This window comes from Sarcophilus harrisii, chromosome 2, assembly GCF_902635505.1.
Source record: "Sarcophilus harrisii chromosome 2, mSarHar1.11, whole genome shotgun sequence".
NCBI classification, from domain to species: domain Eukaryota; kingdom Metazoa; phylum Chordata; class Mammalia; order Dasyuromorphia; family Dasyuridae; genus Sarcophilus; species Sarcophilus harrisii.
In genome coordinates this window covers 205,470,047-205,493,342 of record NC_045427.1, presented here as the reverse complement: position 1 = coordinate 205,493,342, position 23,296 = coordinate 205,470,047, and the positions used below count along the sequence as shown (strand labels likewise).

Sequence of the window (23,296 nt, the reverse complement as noted above, 5' to 3'; positions counted from 1 at the left end):
GATTTGAAATCAGGTATTCCTGACTCCAGCATTCTATCCTCTAATTTTTCTAGTTGTCTCTTGCCCCAGCTACCACGCAAAAAAAAAAAAAAAAATTCCGACATATACTACAATGCTTTCCACTTATATAGTAGGTTCTTGAGAAATGTTTGTTGAATTAAATTTAATTGCTTTCTTTCCCAGAGCTTTTCAAAAGGAAAAAAAATAGCAACACATGGAATACAGTAAAAGAATAGTTCAATGGCACAGTATGTCGGAATGAAGCAGCACCTCTGGATCAGAGGAGGACTATGTGGTCAGGTGTTCAGCTCACCAACTCTGTGACAAGATCAATGACATCTTTTGACTAAAAGAAGAGATAGGACTAGCATCCAAGACACTGCTTCCTTCCTGACAGATTTTCTCCCTACTTGGCTATCGGATTCCTTCACTATGCAAGAAGAATTGTGCCAAACTTCAATCCTGATTTTTATAAGTCCTTCCGACAAATCTGGCATCAGCAACAGTGCAGTGACAATTAGCATGTTAATTAAGGCATTTTTCCCCCCTTAAATTTGGTACTATCCTAGATCTCCTTCCAATTTTAAAATCCAGCTCTCTAGCTCCATCTTATGCCATGTTCCTGATCCCTTTCAGGATATAAGACCAAAGGTATATTGAGGTACATAAAATGAGAAGTCATAATCTCAAAAACTGTTTCTTAGATATAGAACAGGACAAGCAAAAACAAATGTGACTCTGTGTGTATATGCTCATGCATGTGAGTGAAATCAGCTACATAGCTCAGTGGATAGAGGGCTGGGCTTGGAGTTCAAATCCACTTATATAAACTCTGTCATTCTGGGCAAGTTACTTAATCTGTTTGTCTTAATCCAATGGAGAAGGAAATGGCTATCATTCCAGTTTCTTTGCCAAGAAAATCTCATGGAGTCAAGAATTGAACACAATGAACAACATCTATATAGATATATCTACATCTAGAGAGAGATAATGTGTGAATATATATATATATATTATATACTATATATGCATGTATAAAATATATGTTATATAATTATTGTATTGTATATATATATACATAATATAATTGTTATAGTTTTATATATCATTATACAGTATATACACACACATATGTAAACTGCATATATGTATATATGTGTATGGATATACAAACAAACACACATACTCGTACATAAAGAGAGCACTCAATGCACTCCACTAGAGACCAACATCCAGGTTAATACCTGTCCATTAATCACAAGGTTTTGCATCTAATTATTTAACCAGCTCTGAAACGATTTAATTCTTTTGTCATTTAACCCAGTCTGTTTCATAAGGACTAGAGGGAACTCTGAGAAATGTTAACAAATGGTTTGTTGAGACCTAGGCAAATTGTTCACAAGACTCCCTTCATCAACCGTGTTATGACCCTGTCCAAAAAGGGAAAAGGAAAGGAGGAAAGGAAAAGGAAATTTTATAATATCATATAAACATATTATACAAACATGATCTTTTTTACGATGGCCTCTGAGCAGACCCAATTCCTTTCCCAGCATTTCAGAAACCATTATTTTAATTTTTAACTCATGAACATTTATCAGAAAATGTAGTAAAGATCACTGGCCTATATTTGAAAGAATCTACTTTTTTTTTTCTTCCATAAAAAACTGCTTGTTTCCAATCCGGAGATTCCTCTCCTCGTCATATTTTTTTCAGATTGCTAACAGCAACCCAGCAATCACATCCACAAGTCCTTTCTGGGATGCAGTTCATCCAGGCTATGTTTGGCTCTTAGAATTTATAAACCTCCCAAATGGAGAGCAGCCAAATGTCCTCTCTCAGAAAAGCAACACCAGTGCTTTTTAACCCCAGCTCCTTACCCCTCCCTCCCCTGTTGTCAGTTTTTGTTTTTGTTTTTTTTTGTCCCCACCCACCTCTCCTTGCTGAAGTTCTCCAGACTCACAGGTTTGTTTGAGGACCTCAGCATTAATAGCCAAGATTTGAAAGAAGCAGGGGGGACAATGCTGAATCTGTAAAGGATTTGTTTTTTTTTTTTCCCTCAAGAAACTGAAAACATTTCAGACACTCAGCTTTGTGTCTGCAAAAGAGGAGCTGGCGAGGGGAGACAAAAACAAAACCTCTGCATTCTCCCAAGGCCCGGTTCCTCACCCTAGACTGTGCCCCAGAGTGGGTGGTCACAGGAAAGGAGCCCCACCTCTGAGCATAGCTGCCGGCCTGGGGGTGCTGGAAGCTGAGACCTGGCAAGGCTACAAGCTTGCTGCTGCCTTTCTGGCCCTTCCTATCAGGAACTTGGGGAGCACAGCTCAGTATAGCTGTGAACAGAGGCACAAGCTCCATCAACTTAAACACCTAAAGGATGTATGCAGGATTCATGCCAGTCCAGGAATCATGCCCGGGGGATCTGGGGGCCAGTTCTTCTCAGGGGGATTTCCCAGGAATCATAAAATTCCCCTTCATTCTCTGGAGAAGACAGGAGAGCTCCTCTTCATTTCTGAAGCCCATGTCCCATTTCCCCCTACTTACTCTAATCCTTCTTGGTCCCTCCCTCCTCTGAGTTCCTCACAATCTCAAATAATCAATCTTCAATTCACACTCAATTTTTTTCTAATACTTTTATGATTACCCAGGTCTTAAATTAACCAAGAATCTCCTTAAAAGTAAAGGTCATGTATAAAAATTTCAAAACCCTACACATACTTCCACATATATACTCTCACACATAATACACAACACAGAACAATTGATAAATAAATTGTATAGATGGATTGAAGAACCTCAGAGTTATTGGTATTAAATATGTTGCGATGAAGTGGAGATCTTGGGTAAAGAGGGTAGGAGGAGAAGGGAGGGAAAGTAATCCAATCACAAAGCAAAAAATTATTATATTACTGTACTATAATGAGAAAACATGTGAAGTACACATGTGATAAAAATGGCAGCTGAAGTACATTCGGGCCAAAACCTATACACACACATAAACACCAATCCATGTGTGCAAAACTATATAATAAAAGTTAAAATAAAATAAAATAAAGGATAAAACCACTTACTCAAGCTATTTACTTTTATCCCTAACACTGAGTTCAAAAGAGAAGTTGTCTTTGTAGAAAAGGGAGAGATCTGCATGATCACTGGAAGAAATAAAGAATATTGAGTACATGTCCTGATTGGTGAGATTTTGAATTTCTACTTCAAACTCCTCCATATTTTGGTCAAATAATTACTTAAACTCACTTTTGACAAGAATTTTAACTGGGGCAGGAGATTGGGCTCTGGATTTAGAACCCAGATATTCTGGCTCTATAGACTCTTTGTTACATAACTGTGTCCCTCTCCCATAGCAATATTATGTCCAATCCTGACTTGGTATGGACATCTTTTGTGGTACTTATCCAAGTGTAGAAATCCCTTAGAATCCATCTCCCATCATCTCCCACCCTAAATCTAATCTTGGCCGGAAAAAGACATGAGGATCTTGCTGAAGCTGACATGAGCTCAGTGCTTTGCCAGCTTTGGTATCTGGTTTGGCAACCATTCTTTGTTAGGACTCTGGGTTCTCTTCCTAGGTGGAGACTGTTCACGTCTTGACTTCAAAGAATAGTTATTCCATGATAACTGATGACCAAGCCATTCATTCTTAAATTTCTTCTTCAATTTCTACTGCCGTGTAACTCTCTATATGACAAACTCTCCCCGCCTATACCTGCTCCACTTTGCCAAGATGTTCTAAAATATGGACCTTGAGACCAAACTGCATGTTCAGAAGCTGCTTCCCTTTTAAAGTTCCCCCAGATCTCATATAAATTCCCAGACTTTCAACACTAACTGCTTCCTTGGGTTCTATGGGTTTTATTTTTTTTACTTTTTCTAAGTTGCTAGAGTGTTCTCCAATCTTTACTCACCATCCAGTTGTACCCTTCACATTCTTAAAAACCTAAGCTCTAACAGCCCCCATTAAACTATCCATTCTGTCCCTGTACCCAAATAGATTTCTTCCCTATTACCATTTGTAGCCATGTGACAGGGTAGAGTTAGGAGATAAGTAATAATAATGATAATGATGGATAGCATTTATATACTAAGATTGACATAACACTTTATGCATTTCATCCTCACAACAATCCTGGGAGGTAAGGAGGGCTATTAGAACCCTTTACAGATTAAAGGCTGAGGCACAGAGACAAAAAGTGACCTGCTGGTGCATGAATAACTAGTAAGTATGTGAGAGTTTATCCAAAGCAGTACCACAAACAAAGGTATTTAGGCTTCTGGGCATTCCCTACTATCCCCATGCCTTTACCCTGGTTCTTGAGTCTTGGTAACCCTACCTATAAAATGAGGCAAGCTGAATTAGATAATCTCCTAGATCTCTTTCAACTCCAACATTCTAAGGCTTACTTCTAGTCTTTTGTTTTTGTCCCTGAACACAGAAATCATCAGCAGAACAATGCTGAGGATTAATAACAACCTCCTAATTTGCCAGGTTTTGGCATTTAATTGTGGCTGGATAGAGTAGCTGCTGATCAATAAGGCCCCAGGGGGAGGGGACTTTTATTATAATGCAACTGTTAGGCAGCACACAGTCCTAGCAGATCAGACAGCTTAGCTTAGGGGATATAAGTGTTTAGTAGTCATTTTTATTCTTAGGCAAATATAAAAACCTTGTATGTTCTAAAAATGACTTTACTAAATCATTGTCAGTTCTGTGAATTTTGCTTTTAACAGGGATAGCTGGTGTAAACCTTGAAATTATTAACTCATCTTAATTTGATATAATTGATCATGCAGAGGTAACAGAATATTTGAGGTGATCTGGTGAGCCCCAAGAGCCAGGTCCATGATGGAAGAAAGCTTTTAGTCAGTTTTCTACAGTCACCATCTGTGACTGTAGAAATCTGTTTTCCCAGGGAAAAAAGAAAAAAAAATTAATATGCTGTTCTATGTCATCTATGTTCAACACTTACCTGATAGAATATGGTTATGAGGAACCCAGGGGAATTCCTATTATCACTTTATTTTCCTTGCTCCCTGCCTAGGCTGTCCTGAGCATTTACCTATGTCCAGAGACAACTAGAACATCTGCCAGGAATCTTATGCCTACAGGTGCCCAGGTAGGAGGATAGAGGACTGAGAGATATATCACCAAATTAGCAAATTTTTTTAGCAAATATTTTTCCAAGGAAAAATGCTAACAAAAGTATTAAGATAACCCTATTTTCTAATTCCCCTGTTCATTATCCTGTTAAAAGCCAGGTCTCTGGAGCCCAGGTTCAGGAAACAAGTGAGAAGGAAAGGGATTGGACCTACCTGACTAAAAAGAAGGAATAACAGAGAGAAAGGAACCATTATCAGTTTTGTGGTTTTTTTTTTCCTTATCAAGAAGCCAAACTAACAATAAAAGAAAAAACAAGGAAGGCATTTAAGCTCCACTTTTTCACACTCTTAAGAAAACAAAGTCATTTTCATTCAACAAAAAAATTCAATTTGACAGACATTGATTAAGTGACTAATAAGTATAAGGCCCTATACTGAATTTGGGGAATTAAAGAAAGAGGTGGGGAATGAACCAGTCCCTGTCCTCAGAAAGCTTACATTCTATGAGGAAAAGGAAGAATACTATCTGGGTGTATGTAAATTTAAAGAATATGGTTCAATGGGAAAGATGTTGGATTTGGAATCAGTAGACTTTAGTTCAACTCCCAGGCATAGGTCAGAAATTAGTCAAGTATCTCCTAATTACCTGTATGATCTTAGACAAGTCATTGAAAATCTCTGTTTCTCAGTTTCCTCATCTGTAAAATAAAGGACCTATTATAAATTAGTTGAGTTCCTTTTTGCTCTAGATGTATTATGCTAATTAATGCAAAGTAGATTCAAAGACAGAAAATTAAGGGAGGATAGAACAGGAATGGCAAAGGCCTCATAAAATTTATCTTCTATTAGAAGAAAACAACCAATACATATATAAAAGTAAAGATGAAAAAAATGTATTAATCAGAACAGTTCAAAACACTCTAACCCAGTTTCAACCAGTTCAAAATAATTAAACTAGGTTCTGCGCAGTTCAAATTTAAACTAAACCAGTTCTTTTCAGTTCCAACCAATTCCAACTAGTTTACACAAGTTCAAAATGCCTGGAACACTTCTCACCAGTTTGAACCAGTCTAACCAGTTTGAATTGGTTCAAATTGGTTTAAATCTGATTCAATCCAACCAGTTTTAAGTGGTTAAGTACTTCAGTACTTTGGTGATGAGATAACTAAATACTAAATCAATTAGGCATATACTTCAGCACTTAGTAACCAAGTAACTAAACACATAAGTGCTAACATATCAATTGCCTAATTACCTTTGTGCTTGATTGTCTAAATGCCTAATTGTCCAAGAACTTAAATGTCTAGGTCCCAGGTCTTAAAGAGCTCTCAGTGTAATGGGAAGACAACAAGCCAACAGGAGTATAAACAAGATATAAACTGTATAAATTAAAGTTAGTCTCACATGGGAAGGGACTAAGATTAAGGAAGATTGCAAAAAACTTCTTTCAGAAATAAAATGGGTCTTCAAAAAAGCAGAGAAACTAGGAGGGAGAGATGAGTAAAAAGAGCATTCCAGATCTGGAGGAGAGTCAGTGAAAATACATGGAGTAAGAAGGTAAAATTTAATGTTCAAAGAGCAACAAAGAGTATATGGAGGAAAATATGGCATAAGAAGCCTGGAAAGGTAGGAAGTTGTTAAGTTATAAAGAACTTTAATACCAAACAGAGGATTTCATTTTTGATACCAGAAATGATAGGGAGGCATGGGAGGCTTTTGAAGGAGGATAGTGTTGATATGATTAAATTTGCCCATTAGTATGGATTGGGGTGAGAAACTTGAGTAAGAGAGATTCATGAGCAGGTAATTGCAATACTCCAGGTGTGAGGTGCTAATGAGGTTTGTTCCATGGTATCAGAGGAGAGAAAGGAATACATACAAGAGATGTTATGGAGGTAGAAATGATGGAACTTGAAAGTTCATTGGATATTGGGTAGGTGAGAAAAATTGAGGAGTTAGGGATGACACCTAGGTTGAAAGTCTAATTGATTGGGGAAATGATGGTCATCTCAACAATGATGTGGAAGCCAGGATGACACTAGGATTTGAAGAGAAAGATGAATTCCATTTTGAACATGTTGGGTTTTTATGCTTATTGAACAGTTAGAAATGTATGACTGGGGATCAGGTGAAAGGATAGGACTAAACAAGCAGATCTGAGGATTGTTGACATAGAGCTGGTGACTGTAGAAGCGGATTGATCACCAAGTGAAATAGTAGAGAGGCAGAAGAGAACAGAGTCCAAAAGTCTTGGGAAACACACGGGATTAGTCAGCTGGATGTGGATGAAGATCTGGCAAGGAAGACAGAGAAGAAGCAGTTCAATTAGTAGAAGAACTTGGAGAGAGCAGGGACAAAAAATGGAAGAAAAAATAGAATAAAGAAAAAGGTTAACCACAGTGTCTGGCTGGAGGTGAAGAAGGTACAGGAATAGGGAGAGTATAAAGAAGAGTTTGAGTGCAAAGGGCAGTGGTCTGAAAGTCAATAAGCCTTTATTAAAATTCTATACATACTAGGTACAAAGCTAAGCACTCAGAATACATATATACAAAGCCAAAAAGAAGAAGGATCCATGTCTGGAAGACAGTAGAATTGGGTTCTCTTTTCAACTCTGCCTTTCTTAGGCTGCCTTTCTCTGGGTCTCAGTTTTTGCTACCAGCAGAAAGGGCTCTATTTAATAGATTATCTCTGATTTCATTCCCAACCCTCCCACCCTAGGTTATTCTACATTAAAGCAAAAACATTTTTTTCCTTCCTTCATTTCTCTGAACTCACATGAAAAAGAGGATCAGCCATGGACTATTTACAGATTTGAATCTGGAAAACCATATTCCCCTCACTGGATTTCTGCTGGCTTTTCTGGGGGGGGGGGAGGAGGGAGGGAGGGAAGAGAGAGAGGGAAGAGTTGAAATATACTTAGTTACTCACTTCCTGTGCTAGCTCAGATGCATGGGGGGGGTGTTCTCCCTGAAACAGCTGCTGCTTTCCATTGCAGATACACCTGTCACTCATCGGGCATGTGGCAGGATTTTTTTTTTTTTGCTCTTTTATTTTGTAGATTTTGAAACATGATTTGTTGTAGTTTGAAATGGAACATGACATGTCCAAATGTTTCTTTTGGAGATACTAATTTTCTGGGATTTAAAACAAGATTGGGCTCCAGGGTAACAATTAGAAGTGGGAAACAAAAGCAAATGACTAAACCATTGCACTCGAGAGGTAATGATATTATGGCAAGGATGCTGATCTTGGAGTCAGAAGGATTGGGTTCAAATCCTGATTCTACCACTTGTTATTTATTTATTCTTGGACAATGGAAATCAGCTCACTTCCCCTCTCATTCTCAGTTTTCACATTTGATAATCTCTGCCTTGTCTAAAAGGGACTGGGCAGGAGGAGTGGGATTATGAACACTGAATAGCATTATGGATGTTAAAATGCTTATAACCTATGTCTTTGTAAACTATGAAGTACTTTGTAGACACTAAAGACATGGTTTTCTAGTATTATTCTAGGTATTGATACCAAATGTGTTCACCTGTATGAAGTCTTCCCTGATCCCTCCATAGTAAGAAATTATATTTCATTCTTGAGCACTTCAGAATGGGAGGAAGTTTGATACAATTGAAAAGGTGCCTATTTTGAATCAGCCATTCAAGTAACATTGAGCAAGTTACTTAATCTCTCTAGGACTCATTTTCTCATTTGTAAAATGAGAGGGGTTGATTAGCAGATCCCTAGGTTCTCTTCCAATTTTAAATCTATGCATAAAAATAGTACTTTCCTTTTCCTGATTATATTCACCTACTAGTTCAATTTAATGAACATTTATTAAATATCTGTTATGTTCTAAGCACTATACAAAGCTCTGAGGAAAGAGGATGAGAGAAAGAGATATAATCAGAGAGAAAAAGAGGAGAGCGAAGAGGAAAGAAAAGGAAGAAAGAAGAGAAGTTAGAAAAGAGGACAGAGGAAGGGAGGAAGGATTCTCACCTCAAGAGCTTAAATTCTACTGTTGTGTGGAGATTAAGTTGACATTCTATTCCATACTATAGTTCTTTGTGTTATCCTTTATTTGTCCTCCTCTCCTTTAGACATTCAGGTGTTTTCTTAACTTTGTTGAGATTTCAGTTCTATATTCTCATATTCACCCTAAACTCTTTATTTTCATTATTACCACTTTAGTAAAGGTGTCTTTGACCATCCTTAGACCTGCTTATAAACTAGTCTGAGATGCAAAAGATCTGGTTATACCATTTTTATACTCACAAATATTTATTTACTCCCTATTACTTGCATAATAAAATTATAATTTCATTTCCTGGCATTCCAATCTCTCTCTATCCTGTCCCCAACTATTTTTTTAGCCTTCTCTCTCAGTCCTCTCTGATTATAATCACTCCAGATGATGTGGATTCTTTATACTCCCCTGGAAAATATTCTTAACTTCCTCACTTCTGCCACTCTTCTATAATCTCTTCCTCTCCCTGAGCAAAAACAACTAGTAGAAAATTTCCCAAAGCATCAGTCAACAATAATGCATTAAGCACTCGATATGTGCTAGGCATTGTACCTTCTCTAGGGATAGTCCCTTTTCCCAAGGTGCTGATTATATTCTATCAGAGGAGACAACATGTTCACATATATATTTACAAGATACATACTATAGAACTAAATGTAACCTTAGAGGAGAAATCACCAGCTTCTGGGAAGATGGAGTGTGAAGAACAATCAGTAAAGATCTCCACTTACTCAAACTGGGTAGTTTACAATCATGTTTCTTTTCATCTCTTTGGGGTAGAACAGTGGACTGTTGGGCCTGGAGGTAAGAAGACCTGAGTTCAAATGTGGCCTCAGACAGTTACTAGTTGTGTGGCTCTGAGCAAGTCACCTAATCTCCATTTTGTCATCTGTAAAATGTGGAGTATAATAGCACCTATGTCTCAAAATTTTAAGGATGAAGTGAGAGAATATTTGTAAAGTACTTCGCACAGTGCCTAGCACATAGTAGGTTGTGTAAATGCTTGTTGTTGTTGTTGTTGTTATTGTTGCTCAGACTTGGTTATAACCTTGGTAATAGAACCATTCTCTAAAACACCTTCACTAATTTTTAGTCTTTTTCCTCCTCTCCCTCTATTGAATTTTTACCAATCCTTTAAAGCAGAATTTAAATACAATCTTGTCTAACAAGACTTTACTGAATCTGATAATGGTCTTGGCTCTACAGACCTAGGACCATAGGATTTTGACTAGACACACTTACCATATAATGGAGCTTAATATCATTATCTGCAAATTTACAGTACCTTGTACATATTACACATTGAATAAATGTTTTGTATTGCTTCATTCATTCATGGATCACATATGGCTGAGAACTCCATTTAGGTAGGAATCTTGCTTTTCTAAATCCTCTATCTTATCCAGAACCAGTTTTGAACACAGGCAATCAATCAATCAACATTTCTTAAGCACACAGGTGCTAAATACATGCTTAAAGAGTTGAATTTTGTATGTATCATATCCACTTTACCAAACTGCAAGTTCTTGGATCAGTGCCTTCTTGTGGCAGAGGAGCTTGCATAGTTCAATAAAAGTATGAGCTATGCCATGCAGGATTGTCCAAGACAGATAGGTCACAGTAGAGAGTTCTGACAAGAGGTGATCTGCTGTTGAAGGAAATGGCAAACCACTCCAGTATCTTTGCCAAGAAAACTCCAATGACAGAAAACCTGGCATGCTATGGTACACGGCAGGGAGTTGCGGGGGCAAGAGTCAGTCACAAATGAACAACAACAACAATAACTTCTTTGAGGACAGCAACAATATCTTACATACTATGGGCATGGAATCATAAAACATAAAAGTGTTGTATATAAGGGACTTTAAAATACTTCTAGTTCAGCCTCTTCATTTGACACATGAGGAAAGGAAGACTCAGAGAACTTAAGTGGTTTAGTTAATAGCTAGTACTATCCAGTGCTTTAAGATTTGTGAAGTGCTTTATGATAAGATCTCATTTGATCCTCACAATCACATTAGGACAAAGATGCTCTTGTTATCCCTGTTGTTCAGATGAAAAAAGAGGCACAGAGAAGTAGATTGACTTGCCCAGGTTCACTTAGCTAGTAAATATCTGAGGCAATACTTGAACCTTAGTTTTCCTAACTCCAAATCTAGTACTCAATTCACTGACCAAGGTCACACAAGTAGAAAGGGAGAGAGCCATATTTAAATCAAAGTCCTGTGATTCCATATTCAATGCTTAGTCCAGTACTGCCCACATTTTCAGTGTCTGATTCAATGCTCTACATAGTCAGTGCCTGATAAATGATCGTCATATGAAATGAAACTGAATAGAGAAGAATAACAATAGGGAACCTTGTTGAAAGGAAATGACATTCATTATGTGTTTAATACATAGACTGTGACATTTTTCAAGGTTGGCACCCCACTTTTGAAATGTTCCCTTGCAGTCTCAGGGCACAATGATATATAAAAGACAGGTTAACTTACCTGCACTTTGGGCAGTCACCAAATTTGATTGATATCCATGCATGGAGTTATGCCAGATGCATGGCAACTAGGTCAGATAAATACAAATGAAACAGAACTCATAGAGTTTAGTCATCAAATAATTGATCTCCAAATAATTGTTTAGATCATCTTGTTGTCAAGATCTGAGTCAGCTGGAAGACTATAAAATAACCATATTTTGGCCATGATTTGGTATATTTTAAAGAGAAATTGATCAATCAAGAATTAGTGATTCTTCTTGACCATCTAGACCCAGGAATATTTTTCACTTCAACCTAAGAATTTTCCCTTTCTGTCCTGGATAAGGGGATTGCTAATTGACTTGCATAAGAATAGATGAATGAATGAATGAAAAACCATTTATAAAGTCATTACTATGTGCCAGGCATTATTCTAAGTGCTAAAAATTGGGGACATGATTAGATAAAGCCTTCACTTCAAAGAGCTTACTTTTTGATAGAAGACAAAATAGAGAGAGGTGTTGAATAAGGTATATTTGTTCAGTGATGTCACAAGAGTGATGAATAGAGTTATAGAGCAATTAATTGACATGTTCTTTCCAGGAAAGTTAATGTTGATTTCGTTATTTTTAGCCACAATATGCACCTGGAGGCATGGGATGAAGAAGGCAGGACAACAGTAGCATGAGTGTCTAGACTGAACTAAAATTTATTGAAAGCACATAGATCAGAAGCTTAGGCCTTAAGGCAAATCTACAATGTTAGTTTGGAAGTAGAGGGCAGAACCCAGAAATATAGTGAGAAAATGGTGTAAGAAAAGGAAGGGGGACTTAGAAACAGTTTGAATGAAATTGTAATGACTCATGATGAAACCCCAGGTGGCCTGAAGCGTGCATCAGTCACACTCTATAAATTGTTGAGCCAGTTCTAGATGAATATGATGTAAATAAGCTATGGTCAATTGCATTGGCAGAAATTTCTTATCTGTCTCTAACTGGTTTGTGTAAACATTGCCCCCAGGAAAACTTAAACAGTACAAAAAGGACTAATTAAATTCATTTATTCAATTCGAGGGAATATCAATCAAAGGATGATAATTTGGTGATGAAAGTAACCTTAAATGCCAATATCCTCATTTTACAGAAGAGGAAATTGAGTCCCAGTTTGGGGGGAAAGATTTGTCACAGTTTACACAGTGAAAAGCAAAAACGAAGTCATTTGACTTCTTTCTAACCCTCTTTCAACTTTGTGAAAGAAAAACAAAAATCTCCACTCTGGCAAATTGGACTATTATTTTTTGTCTTGTTTTGGGCACCATGCAAACAAAATAACTGAATTATTGACCTTTTATTCTACTTCCCTACTGGATACCTTTATAGTTGTATGGACATAGCCAATGGTTCACTATAGTATCTGGTTACACAATGAGCAGGATTCTTTCCTATCGCAGAAGCAAGACTTTGGGGACATGTGGTGTAATTTACTTCTCTGCTCTTTTATGTTTTTGGGTGTGTCTTTTTGACATCAAGACAGAAGTAAGGAACAAAGTACACTATTTTAGAAAGATTGGAAATTCCCTGACCTCTAGATTTTATTGGGCTCAATCTTTTTCTACTTCCTTTTTTCTCTATCTACTATATACAATCGGTCTGATTATTGTGGAATTGCTTAAATCTAAGTCCTTTCAAAACCCAGTTTCTGATGGAACATTGGTGTTTATGCTGTGGATGGAGCCCTCTTCTGGAGAAACTTTTCAACAGGTAATAAAAGAAGGTTTTCATGGTTGCTGCTTTTTCTTTTTCTTTTTTTTCCCCCAAACAGAATAACTGTTGGTAATCCAGGTGTCACTGAAGTAAATCAAACAGGAATTGATTCTCCATGATATGCATTCTCCCTTATCTTTCACTAACTAGGCTATTAATTGAACTCACAAAGGAATTTGATTTTCCTTAAAAAATCACTGGTATTCTCTTGAACAGAGAGCCAAGCTCTCCCACAGGTGATAAACTTCAGAATAATTGCCATGATTTCCAGAGCTTCCCTCTGGCTTTTTCAGGGAAATTAGTTACCGAGCACATTGGTTCTATGAAGTTTCTCTACATAATACATTGTGACACACATTAACTACTTAGGCGTTCCTTTTCAGAACTCAAGACAGCTGAGGAATAAGTGAATGTATGTGTGTGTCTATAATGATACACGTGTGTCTATGTGTGTGACAGAAACAAAGACAAGGTGAGAGGAAGAGACAGAAGAAGAGGCAGAGAGATACAGTAAGCAATGTTTTCTGCACAAGATGATTTGATATATGAAATGATAAATGATTGAGCATACATTAGATCCTTTGGGCAGGATAGGTTGTTCCATGCCCTTTCTACATGCATGCATTCCAACCAGAAACTGCAGCTTCCAGCTCATCTGCCCTTTTAAACTGACTGTCCCCAGTTAGCATCCTGTTCCCTGAGACTGTGACTCTCATATTCAAAAACACACTATAGTCTTTTCTTTTACTAGAAAATCAAAGTTCAGGCTGGAGGACTCTCCTTGCTTTAAATGCAAACCTCAGAATTTTCTGGAATGTTTCAAACAGCTCCCAAGTGACTATTCTCCAAAACCTGTAGCCACTCCCTGAAAGCCTAATTCGTGAGAGATTACTCACTAATGGTCCAAACTTTTTTGTTAGTTTTAGTAATTCTATTCATGGGAACAGCAAAAAAGAAAACAACTCAATATTTATTGGAGACTTTGTACCACATGCCCATCTTGATAATTTTCATGTTTTCTCCTTCTTATCTAATAAAATCCATGCCTGCACCTGCATATGTCCCCTTCTCCCCAAACACTCCAGTGCAGCCCAGAGGTGACTGTTTCCTCCTTGTGCTGACTTCCAGCCATTGTTGCCCTGAATTACATTCATCTTCCACCTCCCAACAGGCATAATACAATTTTGTGCACACCACCATGGCCAATGAGCTCACGGAGATTGATTGCTTCCAAAGGCGGGCACCGGGGGATTATGAAAGGACCATTGCAACTGCTATGGAAAAAACACACACGCTTGCCTGAGCCCCACCAAGGCCAAGTGACTCATTTTCTTTATTACATTGTTTTTCCTTTGCCTCTGTGTGTGTGTGTATGTGTGTGTAAGCACACTAATTTTTTTTTCTTTCTCTGCTTGAGGAAAGTTTTCCCTTGTTGAGTCAGATGGCACATTTTGGCTGCAAAAGTTACCACTCCCTTCCCTCTGACACATTCCAACTCTCTATTTTAACCCTTTGGCATTTGTCTGAGTTCCTAAATAAATAGGCTCTGTTGCAAGGGAACAACATTAGTAGTACATGGACTCTATGAATGCCTCACAATAAAGAATGGAAATAGACACCCCCATCAAGTCCAGGACTCTGGAATACTGAAGGCATCCCCTTGCTTCCAGCTACTCTTGAAGCTGTCATCTGTGAAACTATTGGCCTGTCAGGCTGTTCCCAGGGATCTGCCAGATGTGTACCTCTGTCATCTAGCTTTTACTGCTTCTAGAGAGGTAAAACTTTTGACATGACCTGAATCAAAGAATTCAGCAGTGATACTTTAAACCCCTCACTTAGTGAGAATGACCAACACTGAATGAAGGTGGGGAGGAATCATTTCAGATCAGCTCCTGAAGCCTCTTAACTAGGTCCAACAATACCTGACTCACAAGTACTAGATTGTAGAAGCCTCATGTCATGGGTTCAATTCCACCAGGCTTCTAGGAAACACAGATGTCTGGGATCATTCAGCTTCCAGTAGTCCTAGGTGACCCAGCTGCCCAGGTAGAACCTGAACCCAACTGACCATAAGTAAGCTCTGAACCATACATGGCTCTAAACCAATGGGATCTCAATACCATTCCAATTAATGGGCATACAGCCACCATAGAGCTAAGGCACCAAGCTATTCATAAGGGGAATTCAGCACCTGGATTTCTGGCTCTTTTCCCACTCTCCTGCATCAACCAGCAAGGCAGCCCTACTCAGGAGGCGCTGATTCCATTCCAGCCCTCCAGGTTCAGCTACCTTTGACAGCTTTATTTTCTTTCCCAGCTTTCCTGCACACACTAGCAATCCCAGTTGGTCAATTAGAGTCTTGGCTCCCCCAGCCTCTGATTTTTAGCTCCTCGGGGCACATTCTCACTTATTCCCTCCCACCTCTTTGCCAGCTCACTCAGCACCCTGCCCCTATCAGGTCCTCCCACTACCTTGCATGAATACAGGAAGACAGGAGATTCCTTCCTACCCTGATCAAAATCCTAGGCCTCCTTATCACCTGTCCACTGCCACTCAATTTGGATCTCCCATTGGCTGTGACCCTAGGCAGACTGGCTAACCATGTGCCCTCCAGCCGTGGGTAAAGAGCTTCTCCGATCTGCTCTAATCCTGGCTCCCGCTGGCTGCTCCGATTCAGCTTGCCAACCAACCATCATGCCCCTGGGTTCAGAAGTACATAGCAAAACTTCACAAGGTCCCTACTCCATATTTTGAAAGGCTCCAGAAAGTGATTTTTGAGACTACACTGGTACAAGTCAATTCCTGGTAAAGCTTCCCCCCAGCCTCTCTCCACAGTTCCAGCACACTAAGGGTTAACAGAACAGCTGAGGCCCTGAGGTGGGGAGGAGGAGGTATTAACTTTTCCAGCACTCAGAGCCCAGGATGCCCAGCTTGGGTTCTTCCCTAAAGAGTTTTAAAATGGGAAGGACATGAAAGGTGCAAGAGGTTGAGCTTTCCAGAAGCATAGGCAGGGTATAACCGAACTAAGGGCTCCCTCCTAAGGAAACTCCAGAGCTGGATCCCATCAGCTACAAGAAGACCACCACCAGGGAGGAGGCAGAGGGAGTTCAGGGGAGCTCCTAGCTCTCTTCCCTGCTGACTGACAGCAACAGCAGCAGCCGGCTCTTGGGTCTGGGTACATTTTCTTGCTTTCCAGCAAAAGAGAATTTAACATAAGCTAACATGGGCATAGACACCCCCAAGCAAGTCAGTAATTCTGGAAACATTCCTCCCCCCTTCCTATTAGGGGAAAGAATAAAAATGCTTCTGAACCCATTGACAAAGGCATGGGAGAGAAGACACCAATTAGTCCCTGCTGCTTTAAGAAGCTGGACATGGAGAAAAACCAACGGTCTTTTTTTTTTAAACCCAGCCCAAGATCCACCAAATCAAATCAAAGTTGCACCACTTGGGTACATCAAGGAATAACAAGGCAGCTTGCAAGATACTCCAGACTTCCCTTGCCTGTCGTCCCCTTCTCCGGTCATCCCAACGCACACGCACACACACACACACACACACACACATACTCTAAATAACAATCCGTAACAATCCAGTGGTATCTACCCTGGAAAGCTACCGCTCCCCTATTCCAGGATCTAACTGTATTTCAGAACCCTACAGACGCTGAGCAAGACTACCTGCATTGCAAGCACTTCTAGATTAAAAAAAAAAAAAGAATTAGATAGGGGAAGAGAGGGAATGGATGGCAGGACTTCAGAGCTTGCCAAGGTTTTCCTTACCTGGGACAGCAAAAAGGACAGGGTGAGCTGAGTTCTCTGCTGCATTTTGCCAGACTAGAAGCAAACGGCGGCTCTTTCATTCATGCGCCCGGCTGCACTGAGCATATTTTCGCTGTGAAACAGCCTTTGAGAAGAGACTCTGCTTTGAGAGCCAGCCAACTTCCCAAATAGATCAGCAGCATCATCACGAAAGCATTGGATAGAGGCTGATGACCAGAACCAATGGCTTTACAAGGATGATTTCTTCATAAGGCTTCCTCATTTTGCATCGCAGATATCGGGCGGGCACCTCTCACAAACACAACCCTTGGAAAAAAAGAAAAGCATTTGCCTTTAGAGTGTTTAGTTTCAGACCTAACAAATCATGCTTATGGAACTCAATAGTCTTCTCTCCTTTTCAGAGAATAGAATTGCACAGGGGAATAGCAGCAACTTAGATCTCAGTGCAAAAGAGCCTCTTTATTAAAATGTTAATAAGATCTACTTTATTTTCAATAAATCAAAAAAATGACCCCTGCAGTTTGGGTTATTTCCAAGCCTGGGAAAACTGCACAGAGGAGAGGGGTTTATTTGGTTTGTTTATTTTTTTTTACCTTGGGTGCTGCTGGAGTAGTGATTATATTTTGTGTTTTCCTCCTGTCTCACAAATCACAAAGAGGACAGATCAATTCTAGGCTGCAGGGGGAAAAAATCCATCATAGGGCAATAGATTTTATTAACTGCTCAGGTGATGTTGAACCTGCTTCAAATTCTACACTCATGAATCTAAGGCTAAATCTGCATCCCTCAATTATGAAAAACTTTTTTTTTTTTTGTGGGTTTGGAGAATCTCAGAAGTTCCCACTCTTTCCTCTTTGGAAATTAACATTACTGAAACCACTCCAATTTGCAGATTTAGAATATGTTTGGCAAAGAAGACACCCAGTTTCTAGAAGCAAATACTTTTATTGGCATAGATAATCTCCTATTTGATAGATGTTCTCTTTTGCTTGAAAAAAATCATAGTATCATAGGATTTAGACCTGAAAGATATTTGAGATCATTTGTCCAAACACAATAAGTTTATACAGGAGGAAAATTATATCCAAAATGATTAATCAAAGGGACACCTAGATAGTTAAAAACCAGAGCAGGATTCAAATGTATGTACTTTGACTCTAAATCTAGTTTTGTTCCAGTTAAGCTAGCCACTAAAAACAAAACAAAAAATAACCAGTGAGATTGTAGATGAGTATGTTCTATGAGGGACAACCCAGTAAGACTCCAAGACCACCATTCCAAGGAAAATAGCCAATTCTTAGATAAGACTCTCCAGAAAGATGAGGTTAAACTCAGAAAATGATGTTCCTAAAGCAATTTTAAATGGCAGCCCATGGAAACTTATCATATGTCCATAGAAGAATCATAGAAAACAATCATAAGATAATAGAATTATGATTTAGAATTTGAAGGAAATTTAAAGGGTAACCAGAGCCAGTGATCTTGCATAATCATTAGTCTTCAAAATCCCTTCCTATTCTAAATTTGTGATTCCATGATCATCAAAATCAATCACATTTTAAGAGCACTTTAAAGTTTCCAAAGCAGTTTATATAGATGTTTTCATTTGATCCTCATTACAACCCAGGGAGATGCTATTATTATTATAATCATTTTTAAGACAAAAAAAAATGAAGTCTCAGAGAAGATTTATCCAGTCACAAAGCTAGTAATTTGTTTAAGTCAGGACTCAGATTCAGCTTTTTCTAAGTTTATCTAATGAATTCTTTTTCACCTTTCAGCTTCATCATTATTACTGACTATGTTGTTGGGATCATTTCTCCCCCTTGAACCCAGGAGGCAGTATAAGATGTGAGTTCATCTGTGACCACATGCGTCCTCACAACCTGGAGTTCTTTTCTCTCAAAAGGTAGAATAGCCAGGAAGCTTCTAAGAAATCAGTAAAGTTATACCCCTGAATCTACCACTGAGATGACCACTTCATGTTTCTCAACAATCCTCCTCTATCATTGACTTCTAAGTAGGAAAAAGAAATAGGGGGTCTAAAGACTAAGACAGTACTAGTTCATTTTATCTGCCCAGGATTACAATGCCTATGTTCCAGTTATCATACAGATTAGGAAGGAATGTACATTTTTTGCCTTTATTGAAATCTACCCTTTTCCTTTCTGAATTCAAAAGAGAATTATAGAATCATAGAATTTCTTAGTGGGAAGAGGCATTAATAGACACATAATCTAACCCCTACTCCAAAGGAATCTCTGCTATAAAAATATATATATAACACATGCTTCCCCAGCTGCCTTTGCTCAAAAATCTCCAAAAAGGTCTCCACATCTTGAATTCCATCCCAATTTTGGATAAGTCTAATTGTTGGGAAGTTTTTCCTCCCATCAAGTATAATTTCTTCTCTTTTAATTTCTTTCTATTACTACTTGTTCCACTTAATGCCAAAGAGTACAAATCTAATCAAATAAACTGACTGAGATTCTTCTATTCTAGGGGGTGAGAACTGATCTGGAAATCAGGAGACCTGAGATCTTATGAGATGTGCTTGACTCCAACAATTGTCAAATTGATATTCCTAAAGCACAGATCTGGTTATGCTATTTCCCTAGTTAAAAATCTGTGGTAGCTCCTATTTGATTTTGGGAGGAAAATATAAAATTCTCAGCCCAACATTTGAGACCCTTCTCAAGCTGATTTCCACCTAACTTTTCAGTTTGTTGCATCATACCCCTTCAGTCCAGTTAAGTCAGATAGCTAGCCACTTCTTCTATATGACAATCCATATTCTATCTATGCCTTTGCAGAGGTAGACTACCATTCAATATTCCCTCTTTGCATCTGCCTTCTGGAATCCAAAACTTTCTTCAAGAAAACAAAAGAAAAAAAATAATAAAGGTTTCTTATGTTCCCAGATGCAAATATTCTCCATCTTATCTGCATTCAGTATATTTGGGATTCTTCTCATAGAATTCTTTAAGGGCCAGAATTGTTTAGTTTTTTTTTTTTATCTTGGTTTCTCCAGAGTCAAAGACAATGATTTTCACATAATATATATTTAATAAATGTCTGAAATATAAAATTATAACTTTGGGGACAGGCTAATCTATTTAAGAAATATTTAATAGGGAAAATAAGGAATTGTAAATGGTTTGAGCTTGCTGACAAGAATCTAGGTGAAATTATTTGAGGTCATTAGAAAAATAAAAGTGGAGTTCTAGGAAGAGTTCAGTACTGGATAAATGAATTTGGTAATCATTTTAATAGGAATGATAATTAAAGTTATGAAGACAGATAAAGTTGCAAAGACAGTATGGGGACAGGTAATATGAGAGAAATAGAAAAAGAGTAAAAAGGATGAGAAAGGAGAGAGGGGGAGAGAGGGAAAGAGATAGTCAGAGAGACAGATAGAGACAGAGAGACAGAGAGAAAGACAGAGACAGAAGGTGGAGGAAGGGAAGAAGAAAAGGAAGGGAAGGAAAGGAGAGAAAGTAAGGGAGGTAGGGGGAGTTAGAGGGAAAGATGAAGTGAAGGGAAGGAAGGAGAGAGGATAGAGAAATAGATATAACAAGTGCTTATCCAGCTATCTTTGTTCAAAAATCTCCAAAAAGGTCTCTATATCTTGAATTCCATTCCAATTTTGGATAAGTCCAATTGTTGGGAAGGTAGGGGAGTTAGAGGGAGAGACGAAGGGAAGGAAAGAGAGAGGAAGGAAGGGATGGAGAGGAAGGGAAAAAGAAGGAGTAAGGAAGAAGTGGGAAGAGAAAGAGAACATAAAGATAGTCTGGGTAGAAGAACAAAAAAGAAAAAGAGACATAAACATATGTCTCTTCCAACTTTGAAATTCTAGAAGTCTGTGAAAAAAAAAAGCAAAAAGACCAAAGCACCACAGTGTCATGGAATCTAATAAAGTTGAGAGTATTAAGAGGGAGGAGCTAAATAAATAAATCAAATGATATAGAGAGGTCAAAGATGAGAACTGAAAGAACACCTTTAAATTGACATTAGGAGATCATTAGTGACCTTAAAGAAAATTAGTTTCAGTATAGAGATAGGACCAAAAACCAGATTACAAAAGACTGAATGAATGTGTGGACCGAAAATAAAGAAAAAATTAGATTTGTTTTTCTAAAGGTTCTTTTTCTCTTCTTCAAAGAGAAAATAGAAATAGATTATTTAGATTGACATAGCAAACAAAGTCATGGAAGAGTGGGAGAAAAAGCCTAATGGAGATAGGAGATAAGATCAGAGAGTATAAAGTAGATGGGTAGCATTATCACAACATGCTCTTTATGTTTAGTGCTAAGTAGGAGACAGAGCTTAGCAAAACCAACTATTTAAAAAAAACACACACAGGAATATCTACTAACTCCATCTTTATTGGAAAAGAGTCTGCTACACTGAACTCATCACACCTTAAACAACAGCAGCTCACAGTTGAACTAATAGAGCTACATTTTTTTTCATTTGAATAGTTATGATGGGGTAACCAGGATGGGAAGGTACAAGCAGCACTCTCATAATCTCTGGACAGGAGATATGTCTTCTGTTTCCTGAATGGGAAGCATGCTCCTTTCAGGGACAATAGGATGCTATTGCTGGCGGATGGTTCTGGGAGGAGTGATTACTCTTTTTGTGCTCCATGATGTATAGAGGAAGATTTGTTGCATCTTGTAAAGGTGACTTGAAGGAGGGGGGTGGGAAATTTGGTAGAGCATTCATTTATCTTAAGTCTGCATCTTTCCTCCTTCTTAGAATACTTATTGAGTGTTTTAGAACCCTGTTAGCATTGGAGAGAAGTCAAAAGGAGAGTCAGATGGAAAACACTTTCAGGAGAAAGGAAGTAATGTTTGGAATAAAGAGGTGACTGAAGAAAAAAATGAATAGCAAGGTAGGATTGAATAGAGTGCCTAGAAATTGTCCATATTCTTGGGGAGATTTGTCAAATAACTGCCTGTAAGTCCTTGACTTTTGTTTTACTTTTGGTATGTGGTGGGGTGCAAAAAAGGGAATGTGGAAAGGACCAATGAAAAAGGGATCCAGAAGTACCTGGGCCAGGTTCATACCATGTAGCTCTTCTCACATGAATATTTCCATCCATGCCTAGTTACTCTTCTGGGAAGGCCATGGATTCTTTCAGCTTTGTAGGAGAGGAAATGGCCACTTCATTTGTTTTAAGCTTCTAATTATAACCCTGTCCTTATGACATGATTTCAGTGAAACCAAACTGAACTCACCATTGCCTTCTGCAGTTCTGTCACCTACTTAAAAAAAAAAAAAAAAACAACTCCTTGGTTCTCGTATTTAAGACCTATACCAACTGCGTGATCATGAAAATGGAAGAATATTGACATTTGGAGATGTGAACTTGGAATAGCAAATAAGACTTGTGCAATACTCCAGAAACTAGTACTTAGTATGTCCTAGATGCTGGTAGAGGGAAATTTTCTTCTTTTGTATCAGACCTATGATTTCTGTGGCATAAGGAATTCCAGTGAAGAAATTCCTTTTACCAATATTGATGAGTGACTGTTCTGTAATTTATAGTCTTAGAGACTTGTTTTTAGGGTCTGAGTAGATAAATGGCTTGCTTAGGGTAACACGGTATCAGTCAGAGGCAGGTCTTAAGGGCTTAAGAGGGTGTCCTTATTCCAATATCATTTTTCTATCCATTATTCTATGGTTGACTTTCCTGGTTCATAATAAGAGGGAGCTATTTCAGTGTGAGGGGAATTCATCAAAGAGTTCTTTGATCAACTAGCTAATCTCTCTGATCTAGTAGATTACAGGGTGGTAAGCCTTTGGGACTTTGGTGTGTGCTTCCCTTGTAAGGTATGGCATAAAAACTGGCACTTTGTTGAAAAGAAGTAGATCATTCCTGACTGGTTTTTAGTGGCTTGAGTTGTGTCTAAAATGATTACCTGACTGTGACACAAGAGAATGGACCTCATTTATTTCAGTGAACCACCTCTTTATTCCATCTTATAAAAAATACTGTTCTCAGTCCTTTTTCTCCTTTTTCTCATTCATAAACATATCAGAATATAGAAGAATAACCCATTTGTGGGGGAGGAGCAAGAGATCAGAGGTAATACCTGTGGGTGTACCTATATAGGTTCCCTCCTCTCCATCC

The 23,296-nt window shown here is 38.3% G+C and overlaps 1 protein-coding gene across 2 annotated transcripts in view; it reads right to left on the bottom strand.

The window, feature by feature from the left end:
- Window positions 1–17,366, bottom strand: part of CDH13 (cadherin 13) — a 1,300,132-nt gene extending 1,282,766 nt beyond the window's left edge. The window contains exon 1 of one of the 2 annotated variants that reach the window (XM_031949184.1): window positions 17,158–17,366. In XM_031949184.1, the coding sequence (XP_031805044.1) occupies window positions 17,158–17,202 (45 nt within the window). In that variant the 5' untranslated portion in view covers window positions 17,203–17,366. The remainder of the gene's footprint in view (window positions 1–17,157) is intronic. The other variant, XM_023494633.2, reaches the window with a different exon arrangement.
- Between the last annotated feature and the right edge of the window lie 5,930 nt (window positions 17,367–23,296).